We start from the raw sequence: 24,158 nt of genomic DNA on the forward strand, positions 1-24,158 counted from the left end.
GCTGTTACATTAATTGCACCACAGATCTCTGGGTGGACGATCAACTGTTTGTGGGGTTCACTGGAGCAAAGAAAAGCAAGACAGTGTGGTAGAGGACTCTGTCAAGGTGAATGGTTCCCTGCATTAACATATGTCAGCATGGGCCATGAAGCAGCTTCTTTAGTGGTTGATGGCTCATTCCACCAGAATTGAGGCTGCTACCACCGTGCTGGCATGTGAAGTGCCTGTCATTGACAGGTGTCAGTGCACACAGTCACAAAGCAGTAACTTGTGAGGGTAGTAACCTTGACATGCAAGTTAGATGGGAGGGGCGTTTCGCCTATTCGGTCCTGCAGGACTTTTTGATCTGAGCCATTCCACAGACTGACAGCAGAGGAGGATACTGCTTTGGTATCTATTCTAAAGGTCAGGAATCTGCGGTTAAAAGTCTCCACCAGAAGATTAATCAGAAGTAACCCTCTTTCTTGTGGATACTCTATTTAACTGCAGATTTCTCGCAGCCGCTTCCCTGTTCTGTGGAGTGGTCTTATTTTTCATCTAAAAGGTCCCAATTTAGGAATGTGGACAATGTTTCTTTCTGTTTCGCTGAGCGTGCACATCTGAGGCTGCGGAGCGGCATACAATAGAATCTGATGTCAACACACATACCTTTATCTGTGTGCCAGATTATCTCTTCCACAGTTGATGCCATAGAATCAAAAGGCGGCCCCAACCTGCATTCAGGAGCATTGCTTTTGAGTTTTTTTGGAGCTAGTTTGGCACCTGAACATAGTCACACGTTGAGGAATTAGCAGACTATCCACCAGAAAGAACATTACCGACGATGAGTAACTTGTTCATCTTGTTACTTTACTGGTCTTCACTGGACTTCAACCAGCCCTAACTTCTGTTTTAAGCACAGTTTTTGTTGAGTTTTTCTCTCAACTTTCTGAGCCAAGAGGGCACTTTCTTGTCAGCCTCTGCCATCATGCCTTAAAAAAAATAATCTCCAAGGCCTTCCCTTCACCAGAAAGGATGGTGAAACCCCAAGCAATGGCAAAAACATATTGCTCCATACAAATAGGTCCAGTCATAGTGCACAAATCGCTTCTGCGTCTGATGTCATGCTGCATAGTGCTGATTCCCTTTTGCACACTCTGGTAGGAGGGTAATAACAGCAGAGGCACCTGTGGAGGGCTGTACACTTAGAGGAACTGACAACCAGAGGCCTCTGGTCAGATTTGAAATAAAGACCACTCTACATCACTATTGTGAAGCTATGTACCATAAGGTTGGGCCTTCAATTGGTCCTCCTGAGGCTAACAGGTTGATCCTTGCTGATCAGAATAGACAACAGGACCTTGATGTATTAAAACACAGAACAAGGAGGAATGTGGTCCTATTCTTCATCAAAAGAAGCACAGATGCTGTGGGATTGGGTAAACTCCTACAGTGAAGCATCTCACAGGATGACACAACAAGCAGGCAGATGTGTTCGGCTGTGCTCTCTGACTTCTATTAATGGGAACTTCACTAGGGCTAAGTGGATTACATCTTCCATGGATAGGATCAGCTCATATTAGACCAATCAAAAAATGCCAGTACTGTACCAGCAGGTTCTTGCAACTAGGTATTCAGAGCAGTGTCTCTTCGATGACCTATTTAAACATCTTTGCATTTTCCTTTCCTCGGTTTCTTGTGATCCTTTAAGTACGTAGGAAGATGAAGGTGGATCACAGTTTCCTGACCATCGTCGCCATAGCATGGCCGCACCATTACTGGCACAGCGACCCCCCTGAGGGTGTCTGTATGTCTGGCAGGTCTGCTAAAGCCACATCCCAGGCTCCTTTTCAGACACAATGGAGAGATCCTCCATTACAGCCTCATGTCACAGAGCCTAGCAGCCTGGTACCTGACCCCCTTAAATTTGGCCAGTTCATTATACTGCAGGAACTTACTAATGGATATATCTAACTCCAGATTCCTTAACAAGTGAATATTTTCCAGGCATCTGATTGGATTTAGAAACTTTAGATCAGGTCTCCTACACGCGATAGGTGGGTTCGTGTAACTCAGGATTGACACTCATCCTGTCTGGAATTGACATATGGATCCCATATAAGCACCACCCATTTGGCTGACATCAGTTCCTTTCTTTCTACTTTGAGAAATTGATCCGTAACTTCTTTGGTCTTTCGACCAGCTTCTTAGAATTTTTTTCCCCCAGTGTGTAAGGAAAAATTGCTCCGCTCTCTGATTTGTTGCAGTCGAAAAGAAGGGTCCTGTTCCTGCGACAGATTGTCATTGCAGTCAGTCTTGGTGTAAGTCGAAGAAAAAACAAGAAATTGAAGCAGGAAACTGCCCCTTCCTGCAACTCTAGATCTCCAGGGAGGGCATGAGGGTGTCACCATGCTTCCTGGTCTCACTCAAGATCTCCATCAGAGCCTATTCTGTGTTTGGTCCCGCTGGCATTACACCAAGTTTTAGCCTTGAGGATTCAGACATATGTTTTAATGGCTGTTCTAATGACCTCTGGGCATTCCTTACTCAGGCTCTAAAGAATGGTCATGTTGTGCAATGGGTACCAGTGTGACTCTTCAACGCCATGGCTGGATAAGTTCCATAGAATTTTCTGAGGATGTCCAAGCATCTTTAATGTACATGTCTTTACACCACTCTTGCCTTTTTGGTGACAAAGCAGACTCTGCCTCGAAACATTCTAAGGAGAGTAGAGCCACAACGCATTATTTTGGGCTTTCTGCTCCCACAAAGCAATTCCATCAGCATGACTGTTAGAGGTGTCCCATTTAGCCAGGGCCACGATCCTCCCTCCAGCCCAGAAGGCTTTTCAACCCTTCAGTGGCAGAAGCTGCGTTTCTCAGAGACAACAAGGACAGCAGGGACAATGTGCAGCTCAGTCTTATGCCATTTCAGCAGCTGCAGCCGCAAAACCGTTTCACTGTATACTAGCCAGCACACAGCCAGCCTATTGGAGGCAGCATCCAGTATTCATTATAGGAGTGGCAGGTCATCACAACAGAAGTGGGTCCTTTAAACTGTCCATCAGGGCTACGCTCCCCCATTCCATCCTACTCCATAGCACCTTCCACTGCCTTCAGGGCTGCTTATGGAGAATCATATGTCCTTCTTATGGCAGGAAGGGGCCATAGAGAGTGGTCCAGCCTCGGATGTAGGGACTGGGTATTAGAGGCCTTTATCCCATTTTGAATGTTCACCCTCTCAACTCATTACTTTGGAAGGACAAATTTAAGATGCTGGATGGTGGCGTTGCGCCTGCAGGATGCTTATTTTCACATCCCAGTCTTGCAGGCCCACAGCCGCTACCTGTGGTTCACTGAGCCAGGAGCTGTTTCAGTTAGCAGTGCTCCTCTTTGGCCTCTTGTGTGTTGACACATGTGGCGATGGCAGTGGCACACTTTCAGAGGTTGAGGTAGCAATATTCCACTACCTGGATGACTGGCTGCTGAAGATGGGCTTGCAACAGGTAGTAATCAACCAATTACGATGACTGTGAACATGCTAACTTTGTTAAGGCTCTCTATAAACGTGCTGAAATCACACCTGACTCCTTCGCAGACCCTCCTATTAATCTGAACTATAGTGCAGTTTTGTGCCTTTCTCCATAAAAAGAGTCCAGTACATTTGGGCTCTGAACCTGATGTTTCAGTCTTTTTCTTGGATATCAGTACAAATGACTTTAAGTATAGCAGGGTTGTTGGCCTCTTGCATCCTGCTGGTGAAACATGCACATGCAGGCTCTGCAGTTGTACCTGAAATCCCAGCCAGCACAATATCAGGAAAATATGTTGAATTGTGTGCAGATTTCGGAGGAGACTCTGAAGGATCTGCAGTGGTGGCTGCTGAACCACAGTGGGGTCAATGGCAAGCACTTCTCTTTACCACGTACAGATCTGACAGCGACTGTGGATGCACCACTGCTGAGTTAGGGAGGCCACCTGGGAGAGGTGGAGATCTGAGGCCCCTGGTCTAGGGCAGAAGCTCAAATCCACCTTAATCCATGGGGGTTGAGGGTAATTTGCTTACCGTTGAAAGCCTTCCTCTCTATCAAAAAAAAAAAAAAGGCTGGTGCAGGTACCCTCGGACGACACCACTGCCAGATAGTACTGAAACAGGTATGCCTGGGTTTTGTGTCGAGAGACTCTGCGCCTCTAGAAGTTGCTAGACTGCCAATGGATTTCTGTCATGGTGAACCACCTTGTGGACTCTATAAGCACAAGGGCAGACAAACTCCACCATGGGTGCGTAGCAGATCATGAATGGCAATTGCATCCAACAATGGGGACAACCCGAGCTTGATCTTTCCAAAGCTGCCAAGAACGTGCAATGTCGTACTTCTGCACGCTTGAATTTCCACAGCAGCTTTTGGCTTGAGTGGAGCTCAGGTCTCATGTATGCCTTTCTACCACGGCCTTTACTGCTACATGTTCTAAAGAAGTCCAAGAATAACCAGACCCAGGTTATCCTAGAATAACTAGATTGGGCTAGGAGAGTGTAGTACCCAGAACTCCTAAGTATGAACATCTGTCCTCTGATGAAGATGCCACTTGGGGAGGATCTTCTCTCGCAGCAGCAGGGAGTTGCACTCACGTCTGCACACTTTGCATCTTTTTTCTTGAAGATTGAGCTGCACCAGCTGATCTCCTTCAGCATGCGCCCTGAGGTTGTTGATGTTGTCTAGATCGCGTGGCATCCCTCCACAAAATCAGTGTACGCCATTCATTGAGACAGATTTGTGTATTGGTACGGCATCTGACAAACTGACCAATGACAAGCAGATTTGTTTGATGTTTTCTCGATTGATCTGCCCCTACCCGAGCAAGGACCTAATATTTCGGACCATAAAAAGCAGTACATTTCTATATCAATTGTACCAATGAACATTGAGTGGACTCTCAACGCTTTGGAGGATTTTCAGAAGGAAAGAAGGGCAAGGCAGTTCAATAAAACAGACTATCTCTCAGTGGTTTGTTCTCTGCATATAGATCTGCTTTGCACCTCTTTCTACAAACAAGACCTATTCTTAAACCCAGGGTGCCTGGGGATACAATCACACACAGTGGTGCAGATAAGTATCAATTTTGAGAACATGAATTCAGTTTCCTCTTCTGTTTCATATGAGATGATGATGAAAAGCTTTTGTATATGGTTGTGAAACAAATTGGATAAAAAATTGACCTAACCCTTAGGTGGTCATTTGTTGCATTAAGTGCTGTGGGTTATTTAGACTTGTATATATTGTAATGAGTATTCTCAAAATGATACCTATGGGTGCCATGCACACAAGAAGAAGCAAGCTCCGGAAAGCCAGTGGTCTCATTCCATCTGAACCAAAGCTGCTTCCTTTGCTATAGCATGTGGAGTGCCTGTTCTGGGCATCTGTCAGGTGGCTACTATGGGCATTTGTATACTCATTCAAAAAGCACTATAGCCTCAACAGTTAGGTTCATCAAGAGAGGCTTTTTTGAGTGCTTGGTCCTGCAGGATCTTTTTTGGTCTGAGCCAGTTCAGACCAGCCACCCCAGGAGGTATTGCTGTGGTAACTATTCATAAGGTGAGGAATCTGCGGTTAGTTGCATCCATCAGAAGAACAAGTTACTTACCTTCTGTAACAATCTTTCCCGATGGATACTCTAACTGCAGATTCCTCACTGACTATACTGACTTCCCGTTCTGTGACTGGACTCTTTTTTTTTTTTTTTTTCTTCATCTAAAATGGTCCCAATTCTAGAGATCTGCACAATGGTCATACCAATCTGCCAATACGCGCTGCATCTGAGGAGAAGAACAGCCTAGAAAGCAACTGATGTCAATGTGCATGGGTCGTGCTAACATGCGGCTCCACTCATCAATTCTGCAGCAGAATGGCGTTGGCGCAAATCCACATGACACCTCTTCCCGGCACAGGGTAACTGCTCTAAAGTTTCAGGATCCAGTCTCACACATGGGGAATATTTACAGGGGGAGTAACCTGTGGTTGGATAGAGAATCCACCAGAAAGGTCATTACCAAATATAAGTAAATTGTCATTCTAGGGTATACATGTTTATCAATGATCACAAAGACTTAAAGCATCAAATGTAATATTTTCTGCACATGGTGCAAAGACAGAAGCTTTAACCCATCTTCTAGCAAGTGATTCCATATTTTGTGGATCTGGACCCAAGTGGTATTAAATACTCTTTAGTTAGCCTTCGTCTTGCTGCAGTTTTAAGGTTCAGATGAACAGAGGACACTGCATCATCCTTATTTTCATAAGGGATATTAAAGCAATTCATTAAAGGACTTTTTAAAGACCTTCCTGTCTGTGTTAACACCCTCGGAACACAATTGTGAGTTAGCTTGTGCTTCCTTCTTTTGAATCTATTCTTTCTCATGGAAGCCAGAGCTACAAATTACCTTCACACCGGCGAAAAGAGTAGGAAAGTTACAGGCACTTATCATATAAGAGCTTTTTATTCAACTTACCGAAGACAGTCACCTTTCTAAGCAATATGCAGTTAATGTGTAAAGTCCATTCAGAATTTTATTGAATTTAAACTTTATTCTTGTTTCCCCAAATTCAACATCAGCAGCAAAAGTTTTGCACTCGCTGGATATCTGTCTGCAGGTGCATTAGAATTTACATGGGCAAGACAAGATCATGCACACACCAGCTGTTTTGTGTCTGAGTCATCTAGAAGGAGGTCACCTACTGTCCAAACAGTGCCTAACATGTTGACTGTCATCCTTGATCACCTTTTGCCACAATAGGGATAAGCGCCCACTCCTGGGTAGAGTGAGGACGCATTCCACCAGCAGCGCAGATACAACTGCTGCCCTTTATTCTAGAGTACCTATACAGACATTTGGCAAGCAGACTGTTACTACTGTTTAAGTAAAGGCTAGCCTGTCTCCCGCTTTATTGAAACGTTATGTACTACTTGCTATTCGTTTGCAAGCATTTAAATATATGAAAGAGCCAATACTGCAGAAGAAATTAGTTAAGTTTAACACCAGTTTGTCAGTGTTGGCATCTTTCATATATTCAGATGCGACTCGTCCTCTCTCTGCACGGCAGTCAGAGGAGCATTTGTCAGATGTACTCCTCAGGTTTGTCCTATGAAATCTGAGCTATAATGGCCTCTAAGGGGAGTAGGAGAGCTCAGCACTATCACCTCATGGCTTAAATTATGGGTTGTTTCAAATGAGGTAGATGTGCTGCTAAACTAACACTGTTGCTAAGGCCTAGGGTAATTTTAGTAATATTTAGTGCTATTTTAAAGTTACTAGATATACACAGCCCAACGAGGGGAAATGAGTCAAGCATGTGGATATATGAAAGAGAGCGCAAAAGTTCGAGGCATGTGTGGCTCGTAGATAAACGTACTCTGCATACTCCTACCATCTAGTGTTGGGTCGGGATGTGTGAAAGTTTTTTTTCTTTGAAAAAGTCTAAAGTCACAAGGTAAAGTGACTCCTTTTCTTGGTGATAATGCGCGTGGGCATCAACTCCATAGATAGTGTTCTTTCTACCATTGGGGTCGGATGTCTATTACTGGGCTCTGGTTCGAGAGCGCTTCGGGCTCCTCATTTCGCACTTCACCCTTACCCTTGTTGATATTGTTCTAGATCACATTTCCACCTTTGCGTATCGACCAAGATGGAAAACAATCATCTGTCGATTTGATGTATCTCATCCGTAGCCTTCAGGCCTCGCCCTTTCGGGCCTATCTTCACTTTCGCCGTTATCGATTGAGAATGCACTATTAATGGAACAGACTACAGTCTGTTTTTTTCCCCCCACTGTCACACTAAGTACCCGAGGATCAATCTGACTACAGTTTGCAACCTGTGCTTGTCTCCCAGTCACAGGAAAGAAAACTGCAAGGCCTAGCAATTGGTCCAGTCGAAGAAAACCTTTCAGGATAGAAGAGCGCGCCATAAGGAAATGCAGCACAAGGAAATCGAGCAGACACCAGACATCTTAGGGTAGCAGGATGTCATGGAAGAGGAGCAGGAACTCCACTTAGCCCCTGTGACCAAAGAAGAGGCCTTTTCAATTCACAATTCCAGATTTGACCCAGAGCATAATATCAACCTCCACATGCAGGACCTCCTACCGGGTCAATGTACCATGAATACTAATGTCCCCATCCTGATACCCAAAAAATCTGTTCCAACCGAACGCACATCTCCTGGGCCACCACTGCCAACAGGCCATGGTAGGCACCAACCATCTGCTGTGGACTCCCTTCCCTATGGCTCGGCACCGAAAGCAAAGTTGAAGTCCTTGACTTCCACACCGAGCTGTCCATCTTCTGTTCTGAGTCGACAGTCTGCTTCTTCAGCTCTGAGCACTCCTGCACTGACTGCTCGGCTCCGACTACTTCGGTTACAAAACCGAAATCAATTAAGGCACTGAAAATTTCAGCACCAGCTCCAGAACCAATCCTCCAAATAATGCAGGAACAACTCAGTCCAAAGCAGAAGCAACTACATATATAGCCTCTGACTGGAAGTATATTAACCAAGACTGTGGTGGTGGCACCACCTCCATCAAAGCACCAACTTTAATTTGCGAGAGCAATAGACTTGCCAGTGCCTCCCAAAAAGAAGGTGGACAAGGCTTATAGCCCCTTGTACCCTCCTCCTTCTCCACCTCCACCACTCTCGCTTCCATCACCATCCCCTTCACTCCCTCACTTCCAGGGCGACCCCCTAGACATTACACCACAGGGATCCCCTCGTTCTTGCACGGATGGGCAGCAGGGGAAGGGGCGATAATGCATATGGCGCACCATAGTCAACAGATCCCTGAACCAAATGCTGTAAATCCCCCAGGGGATACTCATCGGGATTTATAGCCTGCCAAGCCTTCAGCCCCCAAATGACACAACTGCATATCAAGAACCCATCAGTAGGGCTGCAGCTTATCACCAGGTCTCTTTATATAAGGATCCTTTGAAGAGGATTTCCTCTTTGAGACTTTAGCCAGCACTCACAGGGCCTACCTATACCTCCCTATGCTGAAAGGCATTCCTTGTTCACCAATGATATTTTTAAAGACCTTGATGAGAACACATCACTCCCAGGTTCGTCAAAAAAAAGTAAAGCAGTGCCTTTGGATTCTTGTTATGTCAGGGGTACACTTTCCCCCAACTCTTTCATTGTTTCCAATGCACAGGCCGCTAATCACTGGAGAATTGCAAGCACATAGGATTTGTTAGCTGGATATCGTTGCGCCCCCTGGGACGAAATGGAGAACATTCTCCAGTATCTCCTGGAGGAGCATAAGAAAAGGGATCAGGACATTGTACAAGAATGAAAGCTTATTTCCAGCAATTCTATCAGGTCTGCTCTAGATTCAGCAGATACAGCTGCTAGGGGCATAAATACGAGTACTTGGCTGTGGATCGCTGGCTTCAACCCAGACGTTCAGCTAACTATTTTAAATGTCACTTTTGATTAGGAACATCTGTTTGGCCCACAAGTGGACCCATCACTAGAGAAAATGAAGGACACCAAGATTGGCAGATCTGTTGGGGCACTCCAAACCTCCCTTGCATGAGGATCCTTTTGTTGATCCTTATATAAACCAGGTGCAAAAACATCTACAGATGCCTCTTCATATAAGCAACAAAATCAAGCCTTCCCTTCACAGGGCTTTTACAGGGGCACCAAAGGATGTGACAAATGTGTTTCTACTTGTAATACACCATCCACCTCAAAATAGTGACTCCCTTCTTCCCCCCGAACATCACCTTTCAGTGGGCAACTTCAACATTTTCTCCATGCTTGCCGATCCGTAACACCGGGTCAGTGGGTATCCAGCATGGTTGTCTGGAGCTCCTCACCACACCTCCAAACATTCCACCTTGTAGACACAGACTCACTTAGAACATTAAAACCTGTTCAAACTGGAAGTACAAGCTCTTTTACTCAAAGGAGCTATAGAGTTGATCCCTTTTCAATATCAAGAACATGAGTGTAATGCCTATACTAATTCATACATAAAAAGGGCAGCTTACTAAGACCTATTTTAGATCCCAGGCCCTTAAATTGTTACATCCTGTCATAGCATTTTCACATGGTCACCCTCCAGGATGTGATCCCACTTCTCCAACAGGGCAACTTGATGTCTGCACTAGACTTAAAGGGTGCTTACTTTTACATCCCAATCCACCCAGCACATTGCAAATACCTCAAGTTCATCATAGCTAGCCAACACTCTCCGTTCAAAGTACTTCCATTCGGGGTCACTACCGCTCCCCCGGGTGTTCACCAAGTGCTTAACAGTGGTAGCAGCACATCTACGCAGACCGAACGTCCATGTCTTTCCATACCGGAACAACTGGTTTATCAAAGCCAGTGAATTTCCTCTGTCACCAACACACTGAGATCACCCTAGACCTGCTCCATCAACTGGGGTTTATCACCAGTTTTCAAAAATCACACCTTCAACCTTTACAGGTTCAGCCCTATCTGATGGCTGTTCCCAACACACACGTGGGATTAGCTTATCCTAATGCAGCCAGTATTCAGAGTTTCCGGAAACTGCTGCCTCAATTTCAACCCAATCGGCACCTCACTCAGATGCACTGTCATGCATCACCATGGTGCCACATGCACGATTACACGTCAGCGGCAGGAATGTTTAGTATGTCACTGATCCCAGTCACAAGTTTAGTTACAGGATCTAGTGTTGGTAGTCAGCCACACATCACTCTCTGCAATGGTGGAACTCATACAATCTCCTAAATAGGTGGCCGTTCCTCAACGCTGTTCTACAGATCATTCTCACAGTGCATGCATCCCTTACAGGATGGGGTGCTCACCTACAGGATCTCACAGTTCAGGGTCTCTGGGACACCAGACACCAAGGTCTCCACATCAACTCCCTAGAGCTTCAAGCTGTTCACCTAGCACTGAACGCATTCTTACAGCACCTGATAGAGGCAAGGTTGTTTTAGTCCAGACAGACAATATGACAGCCATGTGTTACCTACAAAATTAGAGGGGGACACACTCTATACTGTTATCTCACCTAGCTCAGACCATTTGGCAATGGGGATACGTCCCAACATGCACGTGTTAGCGGAACCTCTTCCAGGGACTGACAACAGATTTGCCCACCTCCTCAGCAGGATGCGGCAGCAAGTCCATGAATGGGAAACCACCCCCTCCTCCCACCCCTCCACAAGTAGAGGTTCCCACCGATAGACCTGTTCACAAAAGCAGAGAACGCAAAATGCCCAAACTTCTCTTCCAGGTTTGCACACCCACTATCCAAATGTAAAGCTGTATGGATTAACGGTCAGGGATATTTGCCTACGCTTTTCCACCTTTCCCACTTCTTCAGTTTGTGGTTCGGAAGCTCATGCTCGAGGCTCGTCAACCATGTTTGAGAACACTGCTCAAGCGTTTCATATTTCCCCACAAGAAGCCTCTTCTCAACCTGGACCTTGTCCCTCAGAACCATGGAGAAATGAGGCATCCGAATCCAATGCAACTCAACCTTGCTATCTGGCTCCTGAGGACATAGGACCATTTCCAAGGAAGCTCGTAGACCTACAACTGGAGCATGTTACGCAGCTAAATGGAAAAGGTTTGTCTTTTATTGTCGCAGCAAGCACATTGATCTGTTCTCCATTTACAGCCCTTTGATCTTGCCTACACTTCAATACCTTTACATTTAGCTGCAGTGGCTGCTTATCTACAAAACAGGCAACGCTTATCTTTGTTCTAGGTACCAGTTATTAAGGAGATTATGGAAGGCCTTAAAAGAGTAATTCTACCCCGAGTTCCACCAGCTCCCACATGGAACTTTAATGTTGTCCTTACTAAACTTATGGGTCCACCATTTGAGTCATTACATAACTGTCCCCTCCAAATTCCATCTTGGAAGGTTCCCTTTCTAATGGCCATTACTTCACTTAGGCTTGTCAGTGAGCTCCAGCCACTAACCTTGGAAGAACCTTTCTTCCAACTACACAGGGATAGAATGATTCTTTGCACCAACCCAAACTTCCTTCCAAAGGTGGTTGCCCTTTCCACCTTAACCAATCAGTTGAGCTACTGGTTTTCTTTCCACAACCAGACTCAGTTGTGGAAAGGGCCCTTCATACACTAGATGTTAAAAGAGCTCTCATGTATTACATCGACTGAACCAAAAATTTCTGTAAAACCAAACAACTTATTTTTCTTTTCGCCCCCTCACAAAGGAAAGCCCATATCTAAATCAGGCATTTCTAAAAGGGTAATTAAATTTACTTTGACATATTTCGCCTTAGCTGGAAGGACTTTACCTGCAGCCCCTAGAGTGCACTCTACTCATAGGGGTTTCTATGGCTTTCCTGGGTGACATCCCAGTAGCTGACATTTGTATGGCAGCCACATGGTTTACTCCACACACTTTCACTAAACATTATTGTGTGGGTGTTGTAGCATGTCAACAAGCTAATGTAGGACAGGCAGTGCTACGTATACTTTTCCAAACAACTGCAACACCCACAAGTTAGCCACCGCTTTTGGAAGGCACTACTTTACAGTTTATGCAGAACATGTGTATCTACAGCCACACATCCCTCGAACAGAATGTTACCCTGTAAGAATCTGTTTGTGGCATTTAGTGCTATAGTCACATGCACCCACCTTCCACTCTGGACACCTGTGGACGTTGCAGTTCCTTTCTACAATTTCATATGCATGGACATCTCTTTTCTGATGCTTACTCACAATCCATGCTGTCCCAGATGTGGAAAAACAACATAACATTGGAGCCGATGATCATGAGCATCATCACGAAGGAGAGGAGTCACTTTACCTATTGACTCGACAGGCTTCTTCGAAGAAAAACAACTTGCACACATCTGGACCCAACACTAGACGACAGGAGTATGCAGCACTTGTGAATCTACAGCACTACATGCCACAAACAGATGGTTAGCAATCAATCAGTATTTGTCAAGCACAGCACTATCACTCCTAGGGGGTATCTGGGTGCTGTGATGCAAGGTCTCCATCAAAGAGCCAGGTTTTGAGTTTCTTTCCGAAGTCTGCAAGAGAGGGTGCTGTTCGAAGGTGGAGGGGTAGGTCGTTCCAGGTCTAGGCAGCGATGTAGGAGAAGGAATGGCCACTGTTGCGGAGCGGTGGTTGATGTAAGTTAGTCCTTGATTGCGTAGGGCTTTGTAGGCATGCGTGAAGATCTTGAACTCGCATCTTTTCTGGTCGGGAGCAAGTGGAGGTTTGAGATTAGGGGGGAGTGATGTAGGTCCATTTGAGGAGGTCCACAATGAGTCTGGCTGCGGCGTTCTGTATGGTTTGGAGTCTTTTAAGGAGCTGGGTGGAGATGCTGGCGTAGTGCATTGCCATAGTCAAGGTGGCTGGTGATGAGCGCTTGGGTGACGGTTTTTCTGGGGTGGACTGGGAACCATCTGAAGATTCTGCAGAGCATGTGGAGGGTGTAGAAGCAGGAGGCAGCAACTGCAGTGATTTGTCATTTCATGGTCAGGTCTCTGTTGAGGATGATGCCGAGGTTGTATGCACATGGTCTGTTGGCATGGGAGTGGGTCCGAGGTTAGATGGCCACCAGCTCCCGAAGATCAGTACTTCTGTTTTGTCGGAGTTTAGTATGAGACAGTTGACTCTCATCTGGTCGGGTATGTCAGACATGGCTTCGCAGACGTTTGTTCTGGTGGTGGCGGGGTCCCCATTGAGAGAGCATATGAGCTGTGTGTTGTCTGTGTAGAATATGACGTAAAAAAACATTAGATCTGGCGATGTCTGCAAGGGGCGGGTCATGTAGGTGTTGGAACAAAGTGGGGCTGAGGGATTAAACTTTGGGTACGCGGCATATGATGTTCTTGGGTTCGAAGGTGAAAGGAGGCAACTGGATGCTCTGGGTGCATCCTGTGAGGAAGGAGGCTATCCATTTGAGGGCATTCTCTTGTATCCTGATGTTGTAGAGTCAGTTATTGAGGGTGTGGTGGGTGATAATGTTGAATGCTGCAGAGAGGTTGAGGAGGTTCAGAGCGGCAGTTTCACCACGATTGAGGAGTGTTTGGACACCCATCTGTGGCTGCCATCAGTGCTGTCTCCGTGTTGTGGTTGGCTTAGAAACCTGATTGGGAGATGTCGAGCAGGTTGTTGTGTTCCAGGTAGTCAGGTAAGTGACTAATTACTCCCACTGTTACAAAGTTCGATCAGCTCTAGGCTCATACTGGTCAATACAAGTCTGCCGTAGTAGCATGTTAAATACAAATAAGTTTCCTAGCTGACTTTTGAGTGGTTTTATCATGGAACTTTATACACACATTCTGTGCTCTTTCTGTAAAAACTCTTGTTTTTTTTATATCTTTAATTGGCAAACCACAGGTGTTCATTGTTTATATATGTCATGTTTAGATATGGCAACCCAGAGCAACTATGGTTTAAGTATGTTTTTGACCTCGCAGTCAGCTCTGTTCATTTGAGAGTGCAATGATGCTCTGGACCATTTGAAGTTACATTGATGTATAATCTTCTGAAATAACTAATCAAAATGATAATTTACATCTAAACTGTCTTTTTGATTGAAATGCAAAAGGATCAGGGACTGAGACTACAGGACATCATATTGGGGCCCTAGCCTGCATCACCATAACCACTTTTTCCAAAGACTAAATTTTGCTGTTTTCACATCTTGTATTCTGATTTAACTGAAAGATGACTTAAAGCACACTACAAAATCTACAGATAAATAATTGTATAAAACCTGGAACAGAAGCAGTTTCATGCCTTTGAAATGTATAACACCTGGAACAGAAGCAGTTTCATGCCTTTGAAATGCATACCCAGCTTTCCAGCACTAGGTTATGTAGGTCGGCAAGTTTCATTCTTACTTAATGTTAGCACAAATGGCATTCTCTGCCTTCTCAAGGGGAAATTAAGATGGCACAACGGTCCTGGGTGAGTGACTTTAGGGCAGTTGACTTCATTCACACTGAAATGGAAAGTAACCAGGAAGATAATTTTATTTTAAAAGTGTTCCATGATCCTCTTTCTATACTGACGATCCAGCATTTGGATGCCATTGTTACACTGTTTGTTGTACTCTAGTATAACATAGTCAAGGTTTCATCTTCTCAATACCTGGTTTCTTGCTTTTTAATTAGATTGCTCGTGACTTTAACCCAAATTGGATGAGTGCAGTTGAGATTCTTGATGATGACAATTTTCTGGGAGCTGAAAATGCCTTTAACCTCTTTGTTTGCCAGAAAGACAGGTGAGTCCGGAAGACAGTAGAAAAGGAAATATGATGTTGAATAATCAGGGACTTGCTGTGTCTTGGGGTGCAGTAGATGCAGTTTTCAACGGGAAGTTTTGGGAGTTTATAGGCAATTGGTATGATTGAACCATTGAGAGTGTTCGTTAATAAATGTCTCAGAGGAGAGGGGGGTTCAAGACAAAGTGTGGGTGCAAATTTATCTCAAGGAGAGTCTGTGATTTATTCAAGTCCTGTTCTGCCTGTGGACAGAAAAAATAGTATACTGATAATTCATGTATTTGCTACCTTTATCCCAAACACAATGCTTTGGGATATATATCTATCACATTCCTTTTGAAAACTCTGAAGGCGAGGTAGAGGAGGTTGGCATTATATCTAAGGGAAAGTAATAAAGAATATCCTTCTTCTAAGGCAGAAGTCTGCTAATCTGGGGATGACTAAGTGAGAGGTGCTCAGCCAGCAGGGAGGGGTGGGGCTGGGACACGGGGAGGTGGGAGAGTGCCCTAAGTGCACAAGTGTGTTTGGCTGGCTGTTTCAGGCTGGCCAAACACACATGCACACTTACGTTTCTCCACCCTGGCTGTGTGCACAGCCAGGGTGGAGAAACAGCACATACCCCAGGCTTGTGTCTAAGTGGCAGAGACTGCTGCTCAGACCAATTCTAACGCTGCTTACATGCTATGTTTAGCATGTAAGCAGCACCAGAATTGCTGGGAAGCCTGTGCTGGTGTCCCATCAAATGCCTGGACGCCAGAAGAGGATTGAGGCAGCAGGAGATGAGACGGGTGGCGCAAGGTAAGTGGTTTATTTTCTTTAAAAAAAATAATAATAATGTTTTCCCCATTGTTCATTATCCCACCCAGAGACAGCAGTTGAATAGATAATTTTGGCCCCAGAATTAGTTCCAACAGCATCTATTAATGCTGCTATAGCGAATAGATTTTAGGACAATATGATCACCAAATATTGCATGCCATGTCACTGCTGCTCGACCTCATCGCAGAGGACAAAAAAAGAGGCTGCTTAGGCAACTCTCAAAAAAGGAGAAATATCATCGGCATCCATCATTGATGCAGCAATGAATGTTTCGAACGCTGGCTTCCGTCTGCTTTTAGAGGCAGATGCTCAGAGAAGGCTGGGTTGGCTCAAATCCACAGCCTTCCGTGCAGGGATACAATCAAGGATCTTGATGTAACATTTGATGGCTTTACCCGATTTGGGTAACGTGGACAAGACTCTCCAAAGTATCAAGACGGATACAACAAAGTCACTAGGACTACTGCAATACTGATGCCCGGCTCAGCCACTTTTGTAGCTTTTGAAGTTCCCAAGCCCATATGTCAAGATTCAGTCAATATGGAGGTGAAGGACAACAGTGCAACCCCCAGCAGCAAACTGATAAAAATCAAGGATGTACTTGCTACCAAAGACCGGGATATGGAAGGTCACTGGGACAGAGGAGGACTTCCTTCCATTTGTGCTCTTTCTTCAGGTACCCGTCCCTTTCATCTCGGTCCCAGAAGGTGAAAGGGGGGGTGGGGGAAGAGATTTACCTTTTTGTCCTCATGTGGGAATCCATGACATCGGATCAATGAGTACTGCAATTGGTACACACAAGACGTATGTTGGAATATGTATAAAGACCACCTGTCTGCCCACCCTAAAAGGAATATAATCTCCCCTTGAGGGAGCTGCAATGTAACAGGAAAATCTGATAGAGACTTCTAGCTGCAGATTCCTTACCTTAGAATTCCCTGACATCAGCTTCGAATCCGGAATTTTTTGGCTGAGCAGTACCCTGCGTGTGCCGTCAGGTGGTGTTGTCTGGATCCGCGTTCGTCATCCGGCTCCGTGTGGCATCGTTGGAGCTGTCTCTGACATCACAGCCTTCTATATAGGCACCACCCCGGCACATGTACATCAGTTTTTTTTTTTCCTTCCGCACCGGTTAAGCGCAGATCTGGGAAGAGCTACCCTTTTTCTTTGACGTTCGTCGAGGCATTTTTTCCTTGATTGCTTGAGATGTCTTCGAGAAAGACGCGATTCAGGCCATGTGGTGCATGTCATCGCACCATGTCAGTCACGGATCCGCACAGAGTGCATCTCTGGTGTCTCGAAAAGGACCACGATTTGACATCGTGTTCCAACTGTCTGGCCATGGCTCCGAAGGCCTTGAGGGAGAGATCCGTCAAACTTCTTGCGGCCCGACACCTTTCTTCGGTCGGCGCGACTCTGAGGAGGTCATGGTCCCGCAATAGGAGGAGGTCGCGGCACCGCTCCCGGAGCCCCAAGTCCTCTTCCTCGCTTTCAAAGTCATCGGGGCACTCAGGTAAAAGGCACACCAAGAAGAAGTCCAGTTGGACTTCAACCTCGTCATGCCCATCGGCCGACGAGGAGCGTCAACGTCCCGAGCGCGGTTCCGCGGAGCCGTCACCAGGGCTGACTCCGTATCTTCCCCCTTTTCCGGGGACCGGAGCAACCACCGCTCAAATAAAATAATTTTACGAGGCTATGCGCCTTGTTTTTGAGTGGGCTGCACCCCTGGGTCAGCAGGGGCACCATCGGATTCCACGTCGGTGGCTTCGGTGCCATTGAGGACTGCAGGATCCGATAGCGGATCCAGACCGGCGCCGGTCCTATACAATTGACCTCCTCCAGCACCAGGACCGACATCAACGCTTCCTCCACCACTGGCGCTAGCCCCATCCTCATCCCGGCTGATCTGGAGCAACGTCGATTGACTTTGATGGTGCCGATTAGGCCAGATCATTGCCTGAGCCTTATTTTGGATAGCCAGGCACAGGAGAGGAGTCAGAGGACACTTTAGACTGTGAACTAGAGCAAGAACAGGACTGGTATGAGGATCTAGGAGAAGCCAGTGGACTGGATACTTCTCCATATACTGGCATGCTCTCTCCTCCTAATGTGGCTACGGAGGAGGGGGCTTCTTATGCTATTGTGGTGCATAGGGCAACTGAGGTCTCGGACCTAGACTTGCCCATGGTGCCATTCAGGACGACTCTCCTGACAGAGGTGCTTCAGCCAGGGGTGACTACATCGAAGCCGATATTGCTCTTCAATGAAGCCCTTACGGACGTCGTTCTGGAAACATGGTCCAAACCCAGCACAGGGGCTCCTGTGAATAGGACAGTCGGCCACCGCCATAGACCTGCTCCAAATGACCCTAGTTTCCTCACGCAACACCCCATCCTGGAGAGCTTGGTGGTCCAAGCCTCCACTTCCTGTGGTCCCTTCCTTTCTGCTCATCCGGATAGGGAATCCAAGAGGCTGGACCCACTTGGAAACAAGTTTTCTTTCTTCCTCCAGCCTGGCATTGAGATCAATAAACACCTCTTGCCTATTGGGCTGTTTTTCTCTTACTTTATGGGATACGGTCGCACAGGTGCTGCCCCAGGTCCCGAAGGGCATACAGGACACTCACCCAGTCTGTCAAGGATGGGAGAGATGCAGCCAAGTTTACAGTCAGGTATGGATTGGAAACGACTGACTCACTAGCTAGAGCGATTGCGTCTACAGTGGCCCTACGTCGCCACGCCTGGCTACGTTCTACTGGCTTTTCAGGGGATGTTTAGGCGAGTTTGATAGACATGCCTTTTGATGGTTCTCTCCTTTTTGGTGAGAAGGCAGACTCCGCGCTTGAGAGGTTCAAGGGTTCTTGAGCTACGTCCAGATCCTTGGGCCTCTCGACGCCAGCTTCCCAGCAGTCTGTCTTCCGCCCCTTTCGAGGCTTTAGGAGGGGCGCGGTACCACAGCAGCTACTCAGCCACAGTTCTCCGGCCTCACAGCATCCCGTGCAAGGATTTGGTTGTGGTACCGTTGGACCCAGAGGGTCTGGCCAGAGGTCGGCTGCCACACAGCCCTCCTCCACTGCACCCAAGCCCTCCTTGTGTGGTTCTGCAAGACCATGTCCGTCCAGTTGTAGAGAGGATTCAAATTCATCTCCCTCACTGGCAATCCATCACTTTGGACAAATGGGTCTTGCAGATCATAGGAAAGGGCTATCCTTCCAGTCTTTCCCTCTCCCTATCCATCTGATAAAAAAACGGCTGATGGAGGATTATTTGGTTTTGCTGCGTGAGGAAGTTCCGGCTCTTTTGGCCAAGGGAGCTATAGAAAGTGTCCCGATGTCAGAAGTATGCATTGTTATTCCTGCTACTTTCTGATCCCCCAAAAAAACAAGGGCCTTTGCTCTATCTTGGATTTAAGGGACGTCAATCTCTTTTTCAAGAAGGTGGAATTCAAGATGCTCACTCTTGCTCAAGTCTCGTCTGCCCTAGACCAAGGAGACTGGATGGTAGCATTGGACTTCACATCCCCATCCTGCCTGCCTACAAGCATTACCTGTGGTTCAAGGTGGGCCACAAGCATTTTCAGTTTACTGTGCTCCCTTTTGGTCTCACCAGCACCCCTCGGGTGTTCACGAAGGTGATGGCGGTAGTGGCAGCTCATATGCGCAGGTCAGGGATTTCATTCTTCCCCTATCTAGACGATTGGCTGTTGAAGGCTCCGACACCCCAGGCTCTCGTCACCCACCTCTAGTCGAAGGCGAACCTCCTGCGTTCGCTAGGGTTCACTATAAATGTGCCGAAGTCACACCCGACTCCCTCTCAGAAGCTCACTTTCATCAGAACTGTTCTGGACACAGTGCGATATCAAGCATATCCTCCCGAGCAGTGAGTTCGGGATATTCATTTTATGATGCCAATGTTTCAGTTTTTGTCCTGTATTTCAGTGAGACAGACTCTAAGGCTGTTGGGACTCATGGCTTCCTGCATCCTGTTAATCAAACATGCCAGATGGCACATTAGGGCTCTGCAGTGGGACCTGAAGTTCCAGTGGGCACAGCAGCAGGGAATTTTTACTGACATGGTTCAGATCTCGAGGGAACTGCAAAGGATCTGTATTGGTGGTTAGTGGACTGCGATTGGGTCAAAGGCAGACTCCTCTCCCTTCCCCAACCAGATCTAACAGTAGTGACGGACGCATCACTTCTGGGATGGGGCGGCTGTGTGGGGGAGGTGGATATTAGAGGTATCGGGTCTCCGGTGGAATTTGGGCTCCATATCAACTTGTTGGAGCTTTGGGTGATCCGACTAACGTTAAAAGCATTTCTTCCTGTTGTGAAAGGGAAGGTGTTCACAGACACTACAGCGATGTGTACCTGCAACAAGCAGGACGGTGTGGGGTCGTGGACCCTTTGTCAAGAGGCTCTGCGTCTCTGGACATGGCTGGAACAGCAGGGCATAACCCTGGTGGTTCAACACCTGGCAGGTTCTTTAAACGCCAGGGCGGACTAACTCAGCCGACGATGCTTAGCAGATCACAAATGGTATCTCCATCCTGAGGTGACGCAAGGACTCTTTCAGCAGTGGGGAGAGCCTTTTTTAGATCTGTTTGCCTCTGCAGAGATGGCGCAATGTCAGCCGTATTGCACGTTGGAGTTTCCAAGGCGGCTATCGCTAGGCGACGCTTTTCGTCACCAGTGGAGTTCAGGCCTCCTTTCTGCCCATACCGCTTCTGCCCAGAGTTCTCAAGAAAATCAAGAATGACCAGGCCCAAGTAATCCTGGTGGCTTTGGATTGGGCACAAAGAGTCTGGTATCCAGAGCTTCTCTAAATGAGCATCAGTCCTCCAATCAGGTTGCCTCTTTAGGAGGATCTTCTGTCGCAGCAGCAGGGGAAGGTTCTCCATCCGAACCTGTCAACCTTGCGGCTTCATGTGTGGAGGTTGAGCGGCAACAGTTGATGGTTTATGACCTCCCTCCTGAAGTCTGTGATGTCATTCGGGCAGCCAGGCGTCCCTCTACTAAGTCGATTTACGCCTGTCGGTGGAAACGCTTTGTTTCATATTGTACAGAGAGGTCTATTGAACCTCTTTCTTCTTCTCTGTCTAATTTCCTTTGTTCATTCTCTCACTCGCCCAACAGGGTTCTTCCTTAGGGACTCTTAAGGGCTATCTTTCGGCACTAACGGTTTTTCTTCGCTTGCCCGATCAACCATCTTTGTTTAAGTCTCCCATTGTACTGAGATTCTTAAAATGGCTTGTACAAGTGTTTCCACCTACGCCTTTTGTTATGCCGAATTGGGACCTTAATCTAGTACTCACTTTTCTAATGTGTGCTCCTTTTGAGCCTTTACATAACTGTCCTCTCCGGCTGCTCACTATAGGAACAGCCTTCTTAGTGGCGATCACATCTGCCAGGAGTGAGATGCAGGCTTTATCATTGAAACCGCCATATCTCACGATATATCCTGATAAAGTAGTCCTCAGAGCTCGTGCCTCTTTCCTCCCCAAGGTGGAGACCCCTTTCCATCTGGGTCAAAATATCACCCTGCCCACCTTCTTTGCACCACCGCATTCCTCTAAGGAAGAGGAGTGTCTCCATCGACTGGACCCAAAAGGAGCGTTATCGTTCTACCATGACGCACAAAAGTGTTGCCGGTGGACAACCAACTCTTTGTGGGGTACATTGGTGCAAAGAAGGGTCGGGCAGTCCAGAAACTATCCATTTCGCGCTGGGCCATTCTCTGTATAAAGATTTGCTACGCTTTGGCTAAGAAGAGCATCTAGAGGGCTTGAGGGCTCACTCTACCAGAGGGAAAGCTGCTACCACTGCGTTTCCCTGTGGCGTGCCGCTACTTGATATCTGCCAAGCGGCAACGTGGGCTTCCTTGCACACGTTTTCAAGACACTGCTGCCTGGATAGCCAGGTGAGGAGAGGGGGGCATTTTGCCCACTCTGTCCTACACCTGGTGTAAAGTATATCCTTGCAACCCACCACCAGGAGTTATAGCTTGGGTATCTATTTTAAGGTAAGGAATCCGCAGCTAGAAGACTTTATCAGATGAACAAGTTACTTGCCTTCGGTATCAAATTATCTGGTAGAGACTCTAGCTGCAGATTCCTTAAACCTGCCCAAGCCTTAAACCTGCCCAAGCCTTCCCGCTTTGCGGCTATATACATTGTGTTTTATGATTTTTTTTTTTTCCCTTTCCCAAGGGCATGTTTTTGTACTCAAGCAATCAAGAAAGAAAAGTAAATAATTGTTGAATTGTCCAATACTCTGCTCTTCTGGCGTGGGAAGTTGTGGAAAAGAACTGACGTACGCGTGCCAGGTGGTGCATAAATAGAAGACCGTGACATCACAGACTGCTCCAACGACGCGGACGATGTCATGCGGAGCCGGACGACGCACGTGGATCTAAACAACTGTGCACGCAGGGTACTGCTCAGCAGAAAAATTCCGGATTCGAAGCTGATGCCAAAGATAGCCCAGTGATTTTATTCCATTTTCTTTTTGATAGAAAGAAAACAAGACATTGGAGATTGATTCTGGACCTCAGACAACTGAAGAAGTTTTTAATGAAGCAGTCTTTTTGGATGGTTACACTTCAGGAAGTTCTCTTGGTGAACCAAGGAGGAGATGACTTGATGTCAAGGCTGATTTTTTTATATTCTGATCCACTTAAAGCAAAAGAAGTACCTCCACTTTTCTGTGGTGAGGTAGCACCACCAATTCAAGGTACTCCCATTTGGCCTCAAATAAGCACCTTGGATTTTCAGTTAGTGCCTAGCACCAGTTGCTGCCTTCATCACACAACAGGGTCACTAAATATACCTGTACTTGGAGGACTGGCTCGTCAAGATTCCATGGAAGGAAGAAGCATAGGCTTCTACAGCCACCTGCATCAGCCTCTTTCAGCTGCAGATGAAGATTCAATTCTTGGGAGCGATACTTCATTCACAATTGGGATAGGCATTCCCATCGCCGAGAAGAGTGATAAAGCATCCTGCCATGCCAAAAAAAAAACGTATCTACTAGACAATTGGTAACAGTGAGGCAGTAAAAGTACAAATCTCTTCTGGGCCTAATGTGACCCTGCATAGGCCTCATTTCCATTTGTAAGCTTTGAACGAGACCCATCCAACAAGAACCAACTGGATGTCCAGTGGAAACTATTTGACAGCTGGGGAGATGACACAGTCTGGTCACAAGACGACTGAACAAGCACTGTTATGGTGGAGGTTTCCTGCAGACCTATAAGTCTCACTTTAAGAGCTATCAACCAGAGGTGTCTGCTCAGACAAAGAAAAGGTGCTTCATATCAATATAATAGAGATCTGGACCAAGAGACTGGTCCTACAAGCATTCCTACCAAGACTAACAGATTAAGCAGTCCTTGTTAGGATAGACCATACAATATATATATATTACATAGCCAGGCAAGGGGGAACAAGGTCCCAGACTTTCAGAAGAGGCTCAAGATCTGTTGAACTAGACTATTTCTCACAAAGTCAACATTGCCAGGACTCCAAAAAGATCAGGCAGACTCGGTCAACAACTTTTAGACTGCCACGAGTTGGACCTCTACTCAATGACTAACTCCAGGCCCGTTGTTTTTATATATCAATTTTCTTTCGTTATTTTAGTACTAGAAACAAAAGATCTTTGTTGCAGGTAAGTACAGTTGTAAGTATCAAGCATATGTATCAAATGTACTTTGTTTGGGGTTTGCATATAAAGCAGTTTAGAAGTAACTTTTCAATTTTAAAAGTTGACTTCAATTTTTCATAGGAGTCAGAGTACGGGAGGAAGGGGGAAGTGTTAACACATTTAACAGTAAGTACAGGACTTGGTATCCCAGTATTCGGGGGTTAGGATGTCCACAGGTCAAAGTTTAGGTTGACCCCAAAGGTGCACCACCAGCAATACTGTGCCGGCAGAGGTCAGAGTTGGCATTGGGTTTTCAATGCAATCCTATGCAGACTTGGGGGGCTTGGTAGAAAACAGATTGCAGGTAAGTACCCGCGGTTTCACAACACAGGCCTGGGGGGGGGCTTAGGTCAGCACTTGGGGGGTGGGGGGGGGCAC

General features: G+C 46.5%; 1 protein-coding gene across 2 annotated transcripts in view; it reads left to right on the forward strand.

The window, feature by feature from the left end:
- The window catches only part of DDB1 (damage specific DNA binding protein 1), a 682,863-nt gene that overhangs the window by 532,421 nt on the left and 126,284 nt on the right, over window positions 1-24,158 (forward strand). For both annotated transcript variants that reach the window (XM_069223262.1, XM_069223263.1), the window contains exon 23: window positions 15,153-15,262. In XM_069223262.1, coding sequence (XP_069079363.1) covers window positions 15,153-15,262 — 110 coding nt within the window. The remainder of the gene's footprint in view (window positions 1-15,152; window positions 15,263-24,158) is intronic.

The sequence above is a fragment of the Pleurodeles waltl genome, chromosome 3_1 (assembly GCF_031143425.1).
Source record: "Pleurodeles waltl isolate 20211129_DDA chromosome 3_1, aPleWal1.hap1.20221129, whole genome shotgun sequence".
In the NCBI taxonomy this organism is placed as follows: Eukaryota; Metazoa; Chordata; class Amphibia; order Caudata; family Salamandridae; genus Pleurodeles; species Pleurodeles waltl.